A 13,736-nucleotide genomic window follows, 5' to 3' on the forward strand; every position below is an offset into this window, starting at 1 on the left:
AATAAAATCTAAAACAGAAGATATAGTTGCTATTTGCACGTGCTACTACGTATTACTTCATCATCAAATGTGCTCTGAAAATGACCCTTTCACAGGAGTTACATATCAGATATACTACATAGCAGATACTTACATTACGATAACAGCAAAATTACAATTATGAAACAGCAATGGAAATAATTTTATGGTTGAAGGTCATCACAGCATGAGGAGCTGTATTAAAGGTCTCTCGGCTTTAGGAAGGCTGAGAACCTCGACTGCAAGCCTTCCACCCGGGCTTGCATTGAACCACACACTGAAAAATGCTGGCCAGACAGCAGGAGGGAACATTGACGTGGAACCATCCATGGCTGAACAGGGGAGTGCCTGACCAAGTGCATTAAAATCCAATGCTGTAAGATACACAAATGCTAACTTTTGAGCTAGTGAAAATGAACACATCGGGCTTACCCTGTCCTATCTGTGTGTGCCCATCCAATCCTATATCCCCAGATCTCTGACACTCAGAAACACAATAATATTTTTTTTAGATCAGTTAGGGTCCAAATCATGCGTGCTCTGTCTTTAATATTAATAAGTTTTGTAACTAGCAGTTTCTCGTCGCTCCGAATTCTTGAGCACAACTAGAAAGGGCACTTATCCTGAAAAATCTAATAAATTTACAGTTTTATATACTTCCTTCAATTGTAAAAGTCTTGTTCAATAAACTTTAAAATGCCACTATAGAGCAATAACACAGACAGTATAAACCCAGCCCTGGGAAAGCTGTGCGACCAGAAATTGTTCCCCTTTCTGCTACAGCAATAAAGTTTTATATGTTTGAACTGACTGTAAAAAGGTTTGAATGTTGGCAACTGGGGAATAATCTGTCTTCTTTATAGTTATTATCATATTTCCCACAAGACCCCTTGGTCTGTGTCAATCCTTCTTGTATATGACACCTTTGTACTGTCAGCGAAAGCAAGTCTACTTTCTTTTTTTTTTTTTTTTAAACTATAGGACTTGTATCTGTTTTCCTTCAGATTACAGCTAACAGGAATAAATTATTTCTGACAAGCATCTATTGCAGCATTTTACCAAATAAAGCTGGTTGTGACTGCTGTTCCAGGAGAGTGGGGAGGGGTCCACCCATCTCCTTCCCCCTTTTTTTCTCTCAACTGATTCAAATGCAATTCAGGGCTGGTTAAATTGGAGGAAATGCCAATAAAAAGAGATTTGTAGGAAAGTTGCTCTGAATGGCAGAGCCCGTGGAACATGGTACTTCAGTCCTCTTGGGTGCCATTGGATCTGTGTGGAGGAGTGAGGGAAGGTGGGGGGGGGGTCATCCCTCTCCTCTCGACCTCTCCCAGATCTAAGAGCATTGCTACTACACAGAACCAAACTGGAACTTTCCTAGGCTCAGATTAATAACCAGTGGGAAGGGGGCAGTTGCAGTCAGCATTTAAAGTAATTGAGTTGCCATAGGTATGCACCGGCTTTTGGAATAAATTTAGGTTAATGTTAATACAGAACCATGCTGTATGTGTGTGTTTGGGGGCAGGGTTGAGGCATTCAACAATTAGATAAGGTCTCTCTGAGATCAGATTGGCCAAATGAACATGCATACACAGTATTGTCCTTGCAAGTACAGACATTCAAACACATCTCTACTCTCTTAGAAAGGGCATATGTTAAATGGAGCCTGTGAACAAAGCAACTGTACCAGAATCAGGTGATGCCAGGCAAAACAGAGTAAACACTATCATCTTTCAGTGAGTCAGAAATGACTTGGGCTTCAGGTTTGTACAGGTGAGCTTGGGACAGCTTCCTCCTTGTTCCCTGTCTGTGGAGGTTTAGGGTCATAATGACACACCATTTTATTTCCAGATCAGCCATAAATAAATGAATAGAAGATAAATAAATATATCATGTAATGGTGGAAGGACATACTTGGTGACCCCCAGTGACTCTCTCTCTCTCTCTCTCTCTCTCTCTCTCTCTCTCTCTCTCTCTCTCTCTCTCTCTCTCTCTCTCTCTCTCTCTTTCTCCTTCAAAACAGAAGAGCCACAAAAGCCATACTATCTGATAAAAGTGCACCTATGTTCATCTTAATGGCTCTTAAATTCCACCTGGGACTGGAAGTCTATGATTTCATGGTCATATACTTTAACTTTTCTCTATGTCCTCTCTATATAGTTTGTCTGTGTTGTCAAAATTTACTAATTGTTTGCCATTCACTAGGTTCTTGATATTCTTATGAGAAAAGCCAAAAAGAAGTGATCTGAATGGTAACAGAAGAAGGCAGTGTGATATCAAGGACCCAGAGGACATATTATCCATATCCTCAAAAAATGTTCACAGAAAGATAGTCCTGTGGATGCCATAGTGGCACAAATATTATGGCAGCAACCAACCACTTTCTACATGGATTTAAGGTCTACTCCACAAGAAGAAGCACATGCATGATACTGCAGATCTAACCAAAAATTCATGCTTGGAGAGCTCACAGGTCCCAAGGGTGAGCCTACTAATAATATTTCATTAAGGGGCATAGTAACTGCCCTCTAAATGTATACCTCTGTGCTTACAAACAAGGGCAATTCTCCATCCTTATCAGAGAAATGTCTTTGCGCAATGGGTAGTAGTTAATATAGAAACAACAGATCTAAGGTGCCAAAAACAGAGGTCAAACTACAAACAAGACATCTACACCAGTGGCTTGCAATATTTAGGGGTCATTGGAGAAAGGAAGCAGAAGGAGTGTAGGAGACGGAGGGTAGACAGGCTCAGAGGGAAATGGTCTTCAGGACATGACCAGACTGCTATACTCATAAACTCCCAGCAGTACTGCTGCCTGTGAAAAAGATCAAACCAGTCAACTTTCTAACATGGAAAAAGCAGAGGTTCATGTACCCCTTAACCCCCCAGCTGAAGAACTACTTACAGGTGATGGCTGCTGGGAGAGGGAGTGTCAGTATATTTTGAGGGTGTGGCACCTGATAGATCTACCAGGCTCTAGTGAATGACCCCAATTTTTTGAGTATATGGGAAGCTCAAACTGGACCCAGTAAGCTATTAAATAGAATAAATACCTAAGTAAATAGGGCTGGAATGATGACTCATTGATTAAGAATGCTTCCTGCTTTTACAGGAGGCTCAGGTTCAATGCCCTGAATCCATATGGTGGCATGTAACCATCTGTAACTCCAATTCTACGGAATTTGATGCCTTTTTCTGACTTGCAGACACCAGGCACACACATGCTGTATGTCCATCCATGCACGCAAAACTCTCACATACACAATAAACAAACCTTTTACAATAAATAAGGACAGGAGCTTGGAAATGGGTAGGGAGGTAGGAGAATCTGGGAGGTACAGAGGATGAATATGATCAAAATACACTGCATGCAATTTTGAAAGAATTAATAATAAAAATATTATATTCTTTAAAAATCCTTTTAACTCATATACAAGGACACTCAAATATGAAACAATGTGAACCTCCAAACCTCTACATAGCTGTTACATTGAGAAGGACAAAACTGAGGAATTCAGTTTTTAAGTATTAAGTTGTTATTGTTGTTGTTTTGAGGCAGTGTCTCATTCTGTAGCCTAACATGACCCAGAACTAAACTTGCTATATGTAGCCTAGACTACCCTAGAACTCTGGAACCAATGGTGGTTCCCCTACCTCCCCTCCTAAATGCTGGGGATACAGCAAACTCAGCTATGAACACAACATCTGACATCAGAGAACAGTTGTATTTGGAGGAAAGTAGGTGAATGTGTTGCCTAGAAAGTTTTATTTCTGGGATATACTCTTTACCTAACTAACATAAATAATAACATTTTGGCATGCATCACAGCTTGCCAAATTTTGATCAGCATGTTTACTCTTGCTATAATTTTATGGAGTAGTTTTATATCCATGTCATTAACGAAGAAATTCATAACCGGACAAACTAAATGTCAGTGCTAGAGGTCCCTGTTCACTGACTTGGCAGGTTTCTGATGGGTTTCACCCATCTCACCCAGACTGGCATGGCCTTTGATTCATCCTATCCATTGGCTACAAGTCTCTCTAACATCGTCAGCAGATCCTGGTGCACCCCTGACATGCCCACCAGGTTTCTGCCTAAACTAGCCATGCTGGCACATTGTGTCTCACACCACCACAGGGATGCGAGGCCCCTCAAGAGCTGCCAAGCTCTCTGATGTACAGTCTGCTAATGCAGCATTAAGAACACTCCTCTAAGCACACCGCTTCCCTGCCTGAAGGAAAGCCCCACATGAGCTTCCACAGAGGGACCCAGAAAAATGCCCTGGAACCCACAAAGGGAAATCAGCATGCCAAGGGTTAAGCACACCCTGTAATAAGCATCTCTGTTCCGGCATGTTGCGAAAGCCCATTACCTCCCGCCACATTACCTCATTCATTTCTTATATGCGGATGGTTTATTTTCCCATGAGCACCCTGGCTCTCAGTATTAAGTCCCCTCCTTCGCTTCTATTTCTCTATCCATCACATTTAACACTCTGACAGTAACAGTCTATAATGTTTCTATTCTACAAAACCGCTCTGTCAACTCCAGGCTTCCAGAGCAGCAACTGAGGAAAATAAATAACATCAACGCCAGCGACGACAGCATCACAGCTCCCATTCTGCTGGGCCCTTTTTTTTTTTTTTTTTTTTTTTTAATATTATTCTACAGAGAGAGAGACAGAGAGAGAGAGGGAGGGAGGGAGGGAGGGAGGGAGGGAGGGAGGGAGGGAGGGAGGGAGGAAGGGAGGGAGAGAGGGAGGGAGGGAGGGAGAGAATAAGGAATGAGGGACAGTGAGAGTGAAGGAAAGAGCAATTTTCTTTCTCATACCAGAGATGCTTAACAGACCTGAAGGGTCCATCCAGGCATTTATTTCCCATTCAGACAAAGGAGTGACTTCCCTTCTCTGCTCTCCCATCCTGTGGCTGCCTCCCCCTTTCCCTACTTGCAAAAAACTAATATTTAGCACACTGGCCTCAAAGCAACACCAAGAAGAGCAAGTGAGCATTAGCCTGCTTATCTATAGACGGCGACTCTTAAAGGGCTGTCATCTTTGCTAGAACAGAGGTCTAAAGGGAAAGTGGAGACAGTTCTTGGTCTACCACCTTTGTTCTGGGGGAAGCCAGCATGGAAGGAACACTCTGGAACCCAGGAGATAGGAAAGTATGAAAACAATCACTACTGAGTAGTCAGTCATTTGGAAGATTTGTCTCTTCTTCCTGGGGTTTTATCAAAACTGGTTCTAGTTCCACCTGGGTGGATGGTTATCTTTTAAAAACATGCTTTGTTCTATTTTAAAGATATCTATGTAGGAGAGACAGCTATAATTTGGCCTCCATTTCATGGCTGGAATCGTTTACCGAAATGAATGCCAGTTACCTACGAGTCATGAACCCTAATGCCTGGGAATGTTCTCACCTATTCTTCTCAAGCCTGGTCTGGCAGGCTTTTTAAACTCTCCATGCTCCTCCTCCTAATTTTACTGTGTTCCTAAGTTCCCCTCAGTTTTGGATGGTATAGCATGACAGTTAAGGTCACTTGAAAGCAAAACCTGACTGCTCATTAGCCCAGGTCCCTGTTTCGGAACCTTCTGTAATGCCCTTACCTTGCCTGGGGAGAACAGAGTGGACCCTGGGCCATAGAGTGGCTGTGTTGGCACCCGTTATAATTTAGGATGCTGCTCTGGTCCATAAGAATTCAGAGAATGCTGGTTATTGGCATGTGTGTACTCTGGGAAATAAAACATCTACACAGTAAAAATCAACCTAAAATAAAGGTCTGCAGAGGCTGCTTTGATGAGTCAGTACCCCAGTACCCTGATGAGTCAGTACCCAGAGTTCAGTGCCAGGGCTGTCACTGTGTTACCGCCCTGGCTCTCGGCTGCCTCAAACATGGCAGTCTTACCCGTACTGGCTTCTGAATGATAAGACACCAATGTAGAGAAACAAATGCAGGGCAAGGGGAAAAGGGAGGGAGAGGAACAGGTTTTTGTCTACCACTGCCAAACAGACATTTGTTAATTACTTCTGTCACCTCACCTGCCGCTTCTCAGAGAACAACGGGAGGTGCTATGTGTAATACTACTTTGATCGACAAGAAATATTCTGTGCATTATTTTACCTTTGCCAATAGGACCATTTCTTTAGAGTTAAAAGGCTCTCCTCCATGTCTTGATACTCAACTGCTGGGCTCTTGTGCCCACCTGCCACTGCTAACTAGAGGCCATAGTTTTACATTTGAGTTTCCTTTTGTTTTGGTTTTTTCTTCTTCATTCTCTTCTCTGAGCAAAGAGCAACATACCAATCAGAAGTGCAGACATGGGAGACTATTAGATTGAATGGGACATAGCAAGGCTGATACCAGATGGCAAAACCAACTGGCTAGGACACTTCATTTCTGGCCCAGTTCAATTCCAGAAATCACAAACCATCTAACTTATTGAATCAAAGTTCACTTCTGTTTTTAGGACTTTTTCAAGATATGTGTGTGAGGGGGTGGTAGTATAAAGACCACAACCAGGCTAAGTGTTATTATTCAATTATTTTAAATGACCCTATTTTATAACTGTTGCCAATAGTTCTCCTTGACACCTTAATTTTTCTATCCTGTTGAGAGAAGGCAAAGGTGACCTCTTAGAGTACCAGATGACTAAAGGTGTTTCCAGGGAGGAAGGGGCTTTTCATATTTCTTTCCTTGAAATTGACATTTAGGACTCCTGTGTGTAAAGAAAGCCATGAGATGGGAGATACATGAGCAGGCACAAGTCCTTCTATTCAAAAGTTTGCAATTACTGAGGAGAGGGGGACATACAAATTAATGGCTGAAATTAAGGTCAGAAAATGGGTTTGTGGGATGGCTCAGCCAGTAAAGGCACTTGCTGCAAAACCTAATAGCCTGAGCTTGAGTCCCAGAACCTATGTTGTAGAAGGAGAGAACTGTCTCCAGAAAGCCACCTCCCTCCCTCCCTCCCTCCCTCTCTCTCCACACACATCACACACACACACACACACACACACACACACACACACACATACACACACACAAACATGCACACTAAACAGAACTTGAAAGTTTGAAAATGAATGCTATTAATTATTACTTCTGGCATTTCAATAGAGGGATACGATAGCAGATATGACTAATCTGAGGAACTGTCTGAGCAGAGCGTCCTAAGGAGAGGGACATGGGACACTACCACACTTTCAGTTTTTAAAGGCTCAATACCAGTGGTCATTCAAGTCAGGCTCAGAGCCCTACACTGCTCATTTGTATTTAATTCATCTACTGGCCAGGATACAGGCATTGCCATTATAATGCTGGTTAATGTAATGGGGGACATGGCAGAACAAAGTTCACAGGTTTCAAAAGGAGTAAAGAACCAACTTGTAGAACACAAGCACTGCACTAACATTCACTGTTATCATAAGCCATCACTGAGCCACACGAAGCAGGTGACACAGTCCCCACTTTCGGCACTGAAAGGGCAGACATTAGAAAAGCTGGGTAACCTGGTGAACATTTGAAAGATTCAAAGCATGACATTTTTATCTTCCCGGGAATTCACTCTGGTGCACCAAGGCAGTACTTCGGGCCTTTTGCTGAAAAGACGGACCTTGAAAGTGCTGAGTGTGGCTCAGGAAAGGCCTGAAAGCATAGGAACTGCCTCAAAACACAGTGTGATCCCAGCACAGAGAAGTCACTAGAGTTAACAGGTGATTGTTAGGCAAAGCCAATGAGAAAATCAACAGTTAGGGTTGGGGCTGCTCAGAGATATGGCCTGGGTTCCACCCTCAGCAACATTGGGGAGGGGGGTGGAGAAAGTTAAAAATGAAATAAAATAAACAAGTATCCAGATAGTATCAACACAGTCACTTAACTTCCACATTTGGGAATGACCAAAACTGCTGAAGCCTGTCCATTTCCTCAGTCTTTTATTTCTATTAATACCAAACCATCTTTCCAAGCAACCAGACAAGAGAACCTTCACGCTTCAACACTCAAGAGAGATGGGCCTCTTCTCAGTCCAGTTCAAGGCTGCACCACAGTAAATACCTGGCCAAGCCAGTTTCCAACAGTTCCCTGAGAATGCAGCATCTCTGACCACACCCTCCACCACCAGGGAACTGACACTGTCATTCAGCTTAATGTTTTTCTGAGTCACCTCCCTCTCTTATAGGATCGAAATAACCTACCATCCTCCATTCACATTTTTCCTCAGAGCATGTCTAAACTTAGGTGTCACCGGGCTCTGCTAATCTTTAAGATAACTTTCTTGGGGCTGACAAGTCAATTTAGTGGGTAAAGGCGAGTATTGCCAAGCCTAATGAGCAGAATTCAATTCCCTTGACCCACATGGTGGACAGAGAAAACCAACTCCTATAAGCTGCTCTTTGATCGTTACATATGCACTGTGCTCATACACACATTAAAAAAATAACAACAATAATAAATGTGATAAGATTTTTTAAAACTAGTAATAATATGATGATCTCTAAACAGTCTGATGTTTTTCATTCCTAACATATCCTTGTTTTGTTGGAACCTGTATCCTTTTGTGTCCTAGATGAAATCTCCATAAAATTTTCAGTAAGTCTCATGTCTAGTACACTCTATAATTTTAGCAGACCAAAAACAAACAAACAAACAACACCAAAAAACAAAGCATATATGTTTCATGTAACACATCAAGGGCCACAGAGTCACCACAACAGATGTACTAGGCCTGAATCTGCCATCCTTCTGCCAAACTCATCCTCAGGCCCATCATTTTATATAGCCCTGAAGTGTCTGACTCTGAATACTGTAGGGTTCAGAGGACAAAATTACTAGGTACCTGTCATGTGTCCAAACCTGTCCTAAAAATGTTAATGACTGAAAAGTTACTGGCTCCAAACTGCATTCAACCTAATGGAAAAATAACAACACACACACACACACACACACACACACACACACACACACACACACACACACACACAGTCATGTAGTCTAAGTTGCCTAAGTTACAATGAAAGGGTGTATAAGAAAAAGCAGATACTGAGGGCAAGAAATGAATGGATAGTTCTATTCAGACAGGATACTTAGCAGAGGTCCTGCTGGCCACAAATTCTGAGTCAGGGTTAAGTCAAGTGGGTTTTGTCTAGTTTGACTATCTTGACGGGCTTCAGAAGAGATAGACTGCTTGAAGGCATTAAGGGCAGAGATCCCATCGAAGAGGTCAACAGAGCTGTCTGGGTGAAAGACACTGAGAGCCTGACCTAGGACTGTGGGAGACAGAGAGAGAACAGATGAGAAACACAGTATGTTTACCTTTGTGATCTCTTACTTGGCACACAGTCAGGCGTGAAAAATTCAATAAATACGTGCTGGTAGAATCAATACAAATTGGCTAATTATTGATGGTGGGGGAGGGGATGTATGGAAAAAGCAAGAGCCTGGTACAAACACTGGGAAGAAGACAGTAGCAAAGAACACAGGGGAGGAAATGATCATGGGAGAAGGTCTGATGAGGTCTGCCTTGTGCACGCCAGACTTGAAGCTAGTTGAACTTAGAAAGATGCTAGCCCATTGTACTACTAATCAGAAATTCACAAAAGTCCGTCGCGGGTGAAAACACAATTTTTTAACTTAACATTTATTCAATATGTATTTATTGGTTACTTGCTATAAAGCAATCAGTGTGCTACTTGCTGGTCTTATAGAAGCTGACAGGGAAGATAAGGCCCCTAACCTTGGTGATTATACATTGTTATATTTTAGAGCTCCAGGAGCTGAGATGATAAACGAAGGCCTGTGAATGCTGGCTGATGCTTTAGAGACAGGTTAAGGGGGAAATGGCACTGACATTAACTGAGAAGATCATCCAAATAAGACAAAAAGAAGATGGAAATCAAAAGGCCTGGAATATAAGGTCTTCGGCATCAAATGCAGCAAAACTGTAGAGTAAGGACTAAACTGTCAACTGAGGAACTTCATCATCAAAAAGAAGGAAATCTGAACTCAGTAAAAACAAAGCTTTCCAGCACTCTAGAGTTCTTAGAATTCACATGGGAAGGATCAGGGAAGTGGGAAAGAGTCCCAAAAGCTCTGTGGAAATGGGGCCTGGGATAGAGGGGCAGAAGATATAGGAGAAAGTTACATATGAAATCAGAACAGGACATGACCCATGGAGGCTGGACTGGGGGACTCTTCCCAGAAACATACATCAGCACAGAATACCCATGTCTACTCCAATTTGATGAGAGGCAGAGGCCACAGGAAGCAGATTGCCTTCCAGAGTCTATGTGAAGAGATGTTCCCCACTGGCTGGATGATTCCCCGCAAAAATCTCTTGCTATAAACTATCTGGGCATGAAGAATATAACATGAGTACATGGAAACTGAGGCTGGAGAATTGGGTATAATCAGGTTTGCCAAGTGAGAACACAGATGTGACCAGACAAATAGGTATGCCAAGTGATAGATAATGAATGCTTTAGAATCAACAGCATAGGCCCTGCCCTGCTCTGCTGAGGGGAGTCAAAGAGAAATAGTGGAGATGTGAGAGGTAGGGGGGCCAAGAAGAGAAGGGGCAAAGCTTTGGTAGCAAGCACCTGCACCTGCAAAGTAAAGGGCGTCAGCTACCCGAACCAGGTCATTAAAATGTCACTCTGTGCCCTCAAAGATATATGCCATGTCACCCTGCATTTACAAGACCAACAATTTTTGGCATTTTTTCAATGCCAGATTTCTCCTCAGGCCCTTTGTGCCATGACAATAATGATAATAGCTCCCTGCTGCCCAGCAAATCCCCAGAGTATCTCAGGCCAACACTAAAAACCAGGTATAGGCCATCTGTTTTAGCTTCCTCCTTCCAGAATCAGCCAGCAGGCTGCAGACCCAGAGCAGACAGCTTCAGGCGTGACTATGCTAGGGCTGCAACTTAAGTCCAGGAGGTTGCAAAGGCAGTGGGGGAGGGTCAAGACTCCAAGTGCTGTCTCCTACACAGGGCAGACCTTCAGAAACACATGCGCGTGCGCACACACACACACACACACACACACACACACACACACACACACACACGAAAACGATTGCCCATTTAGCACCCCCCTCCCCCCAGTCAGAAACCACCTTGGATTAACACCACTGGGTTGTGTTCACAGAAGCCATATGCCATAGTATAAAGAATACAACCTCAATTTTGTCTGGACACTCATTTACTGACTCCATCACCTTAGATGAGGTCTAGGAACTCAGTGCCTTAGACTCCTTACGTAAAATTAGAATCTAATAAAGTATCCCCCGTTCGGGTTGCTGTGAAGGTTGGGCAAGCGAATGCTTCTGAAGTCTTTTTCATTTTAATGTTATTTCTAAACAGGTAATACATTTCTGATTTAGAATGTATTTATAATAAATCCATTGTGGTTCCCCAGTGGCCTGCAAGTCTTGTTCCCACTCTTGTCCTCATTACCCCATTCCTACCCTTGCACCTGGCCTCTACAGATAAGCACTTTTGTTCATTTCTTGTTTATCTTTCCAGTGGTTCTTGAAAGGGTGGCTTTAAATATAAAGTGTGTTATCATTATTGTAATGGGAAAGTAAGGGGGAGGGGGCTGGGGTGGGGAGTAGCGTTATCTGTAAGGGGCCCATTTCCTCCCAGCAAACCTGCCTCATTATCACTATGGCTCACACATCAGTCTTTCGTTTACTCCTTTATTCATCTACTAGGTCTGTATTTGCTAAGTGTGGCTGGACTCAAAACCTGGCCTGAGTGGCAACCTAGAGGAACACTAAGACACATCTGTGGCACTTCTGGTTTCATACTGTCTCGGGCACACTTTATTGCCATTACATAGCATTTGCTGCTAGCCAAGTCTGAGCTTGAGCTGTCTGTGACCAGTGGCTGTACAATGTTACCATTTTCCCAGCATAACGCCCAGTACACACAAATATATATTGTAGGTGCACCTGCCTGGTAACCTGAGTTGGCCCTGTGCAAAAAGCGCCACGTGCAATACCTCGCTGGGCCATCAGGGACCAGCAAGCTTTCTATCTATCAGCTCTGGAGAAAACTAGGCTCCTTGAAGGCTCTGGCCTCAACCCATGGGGACAGAAGCTTCTGCCATTCCGGGCTGGGTCAGCTCCAGACAGTGGCTAGGTGGGACCAATAAGACTGAGTCTCCAGGCTCTTTCAGACAAATGTGGGTAAAGAGCCAAGGAAAGGATGTTAGAACAACTTAAGACAGTAAAAGCTAACAAAGGGGACTACTTAGAGGGAGATGCCACATATGCCCCCATTTTCTAGTATAGCTGGTGTCACACCTGGCTGTCTATGCTCCAGGGGAAGCCCCTTTCTTTAAGATATAGCTAGTCTCAGTAATTCCACAGCATATCTGCCTTCAGATCATTCTTTCTCATTGAGATACTAAGTGACTCTGTGACCTTGAATCAGGTGTGACCTAGTATAGCCTTCAGCTTTATCTGTAAAATGGGGCAAGGGTATCAGTGCATGAAAAAAGTGCTCTTTTTAAAAGCAGCACATCATCTTCAAGATAAGGATGGACTTATACAATAGCCACCACGCCACAATTACAGAGGCCTTGGGGGCTTGTTTCATAGCAGGACAGACAGACATCTTAAGAAAAAAAAGGGGGTGAGGAACAGTTGCATTTAAAAGATTTTAACTCCCTTCTCCATGACACTTTCATAGATAGGATCTGTCTACCAAATGTCCTATTTTTTTTTTTTTAACCACATGCCCACAGGCCCCTCCTCCTCCGGGCCCCAGCCCACATCTGAGGTAGCAGAGATGATAACCCATAATGAAAACCTGCGGCCCCACAGACACTGAGAGCGAGCACACAGAGGGGAGGCCGAGGAGGAGCCGGTCAGGAGGCATGTAATCACAGGGTTATCTAATGCTGCTTCATTCTAATTGAGTCGGTACCATATGTCACCCTGCAATAACATCGCAAGCAGCATGCAACTGAATACATATTTAATTCACATAATGGGTACAGCAGTAGAAGTAATCAAGGCAGTTTGCCATAAGCCATAAAGAAATGTAGCTTGTTCCTATCAAGAAACATTTGGCACTTAGGGAGAGAACTGTATCTCCAGAGAGGGGACCTGCACTATTGCAGACACTGAAAGGGAGGGGAACAGCCATGGAGAGGGAGGAGGAGGAGAGGGAAGAAGAAGGAAAACACGAAACCGCCAAAGAGATTCCAGCCAGCACATTGATCCCCCGCGAATGAAAATCGATGACGGAATATTGTCAGCGGATCGTTGGCCGTCTCAATACAATTAACAGTAATGGATTTATTGGCAGACACTTAATGACTACGCGTTAAGTGTGTCCCAGAATTTCCTGTGCTGCCCCATGTCCTTCCCACTCCCACTTGGCCCAGCCCTTGGCACAGGAAATGGATGTAGCCATGGAGGGTTAGAAAACATTCTTCCCCTACATCTCTTCGTCAGGATTGGCATCTGACAGAAACCTGCTCACCCATTCCCTTCATTTCCTCCCTCAAGGAGATGATTAATACGGCCGGGCCCTGCTCATCAATATCTTTGGACAGATCAACTGGAGTTTTCATTAAACCCATATTAATGTCCTAGATACACAGCTGTGGACAGGTTACTCTCAAAAAAAAAAAAAAAAAAAAAAAAAAAAAAAAAGAAAGAAAGAAAGAAAGAAAGGAAGAAAGGAAGCAAGAAAGGAAAACTAAAG

At 43.3% G+C, this 13,736-nt stretch overlaps 1 protein-coding gene across 5 annotated transcripts in view; it reads right to left on the reverse strand.

The window, feature by feature from the left end:
• Window positions 1–13,736, reverse strand: part of Pbx1 (PBX homeobox 1) — a 298,829-nt gene that overhangs the window by 166,400 nt on the left and 118,693 nt on the right. Inside the window, exon 1 of one of the 5 annotated variants that reach the window (XM_051186202.1) lies at window positions 4,871–4,898. The exons of the other annotated variants lie outside the window; for them this stretch is intronic. Coding sequence (XP_051042159.1) covers window positions 4,871–4,883 — 13 coding nt within the window. The 5' untranslated portion in view covers window positions 4,884–4,898. Of the gene's footprint in view, window positions 1–4,870; window positions 4,899–13,736 lie in introns of those variants that run through there. 5 annotated transcript variants of the gene reach the window in all.

This window comes from Phodopus roborovskii, unplaced genomic scaffold (genome assembly GCF_943737965.1).
Source record: "Phodopus roborovskii unplaced genomic scaffold, PHOROB, whole genome shotgun sequence".
Classification (NCBI taxonomy): domain Eukaryota; kingdom Metazoa; phylum Chordata; class Mammalia; order Rodentia; family Cricetidae; genus Phodopus; species Phodopus roborovskii.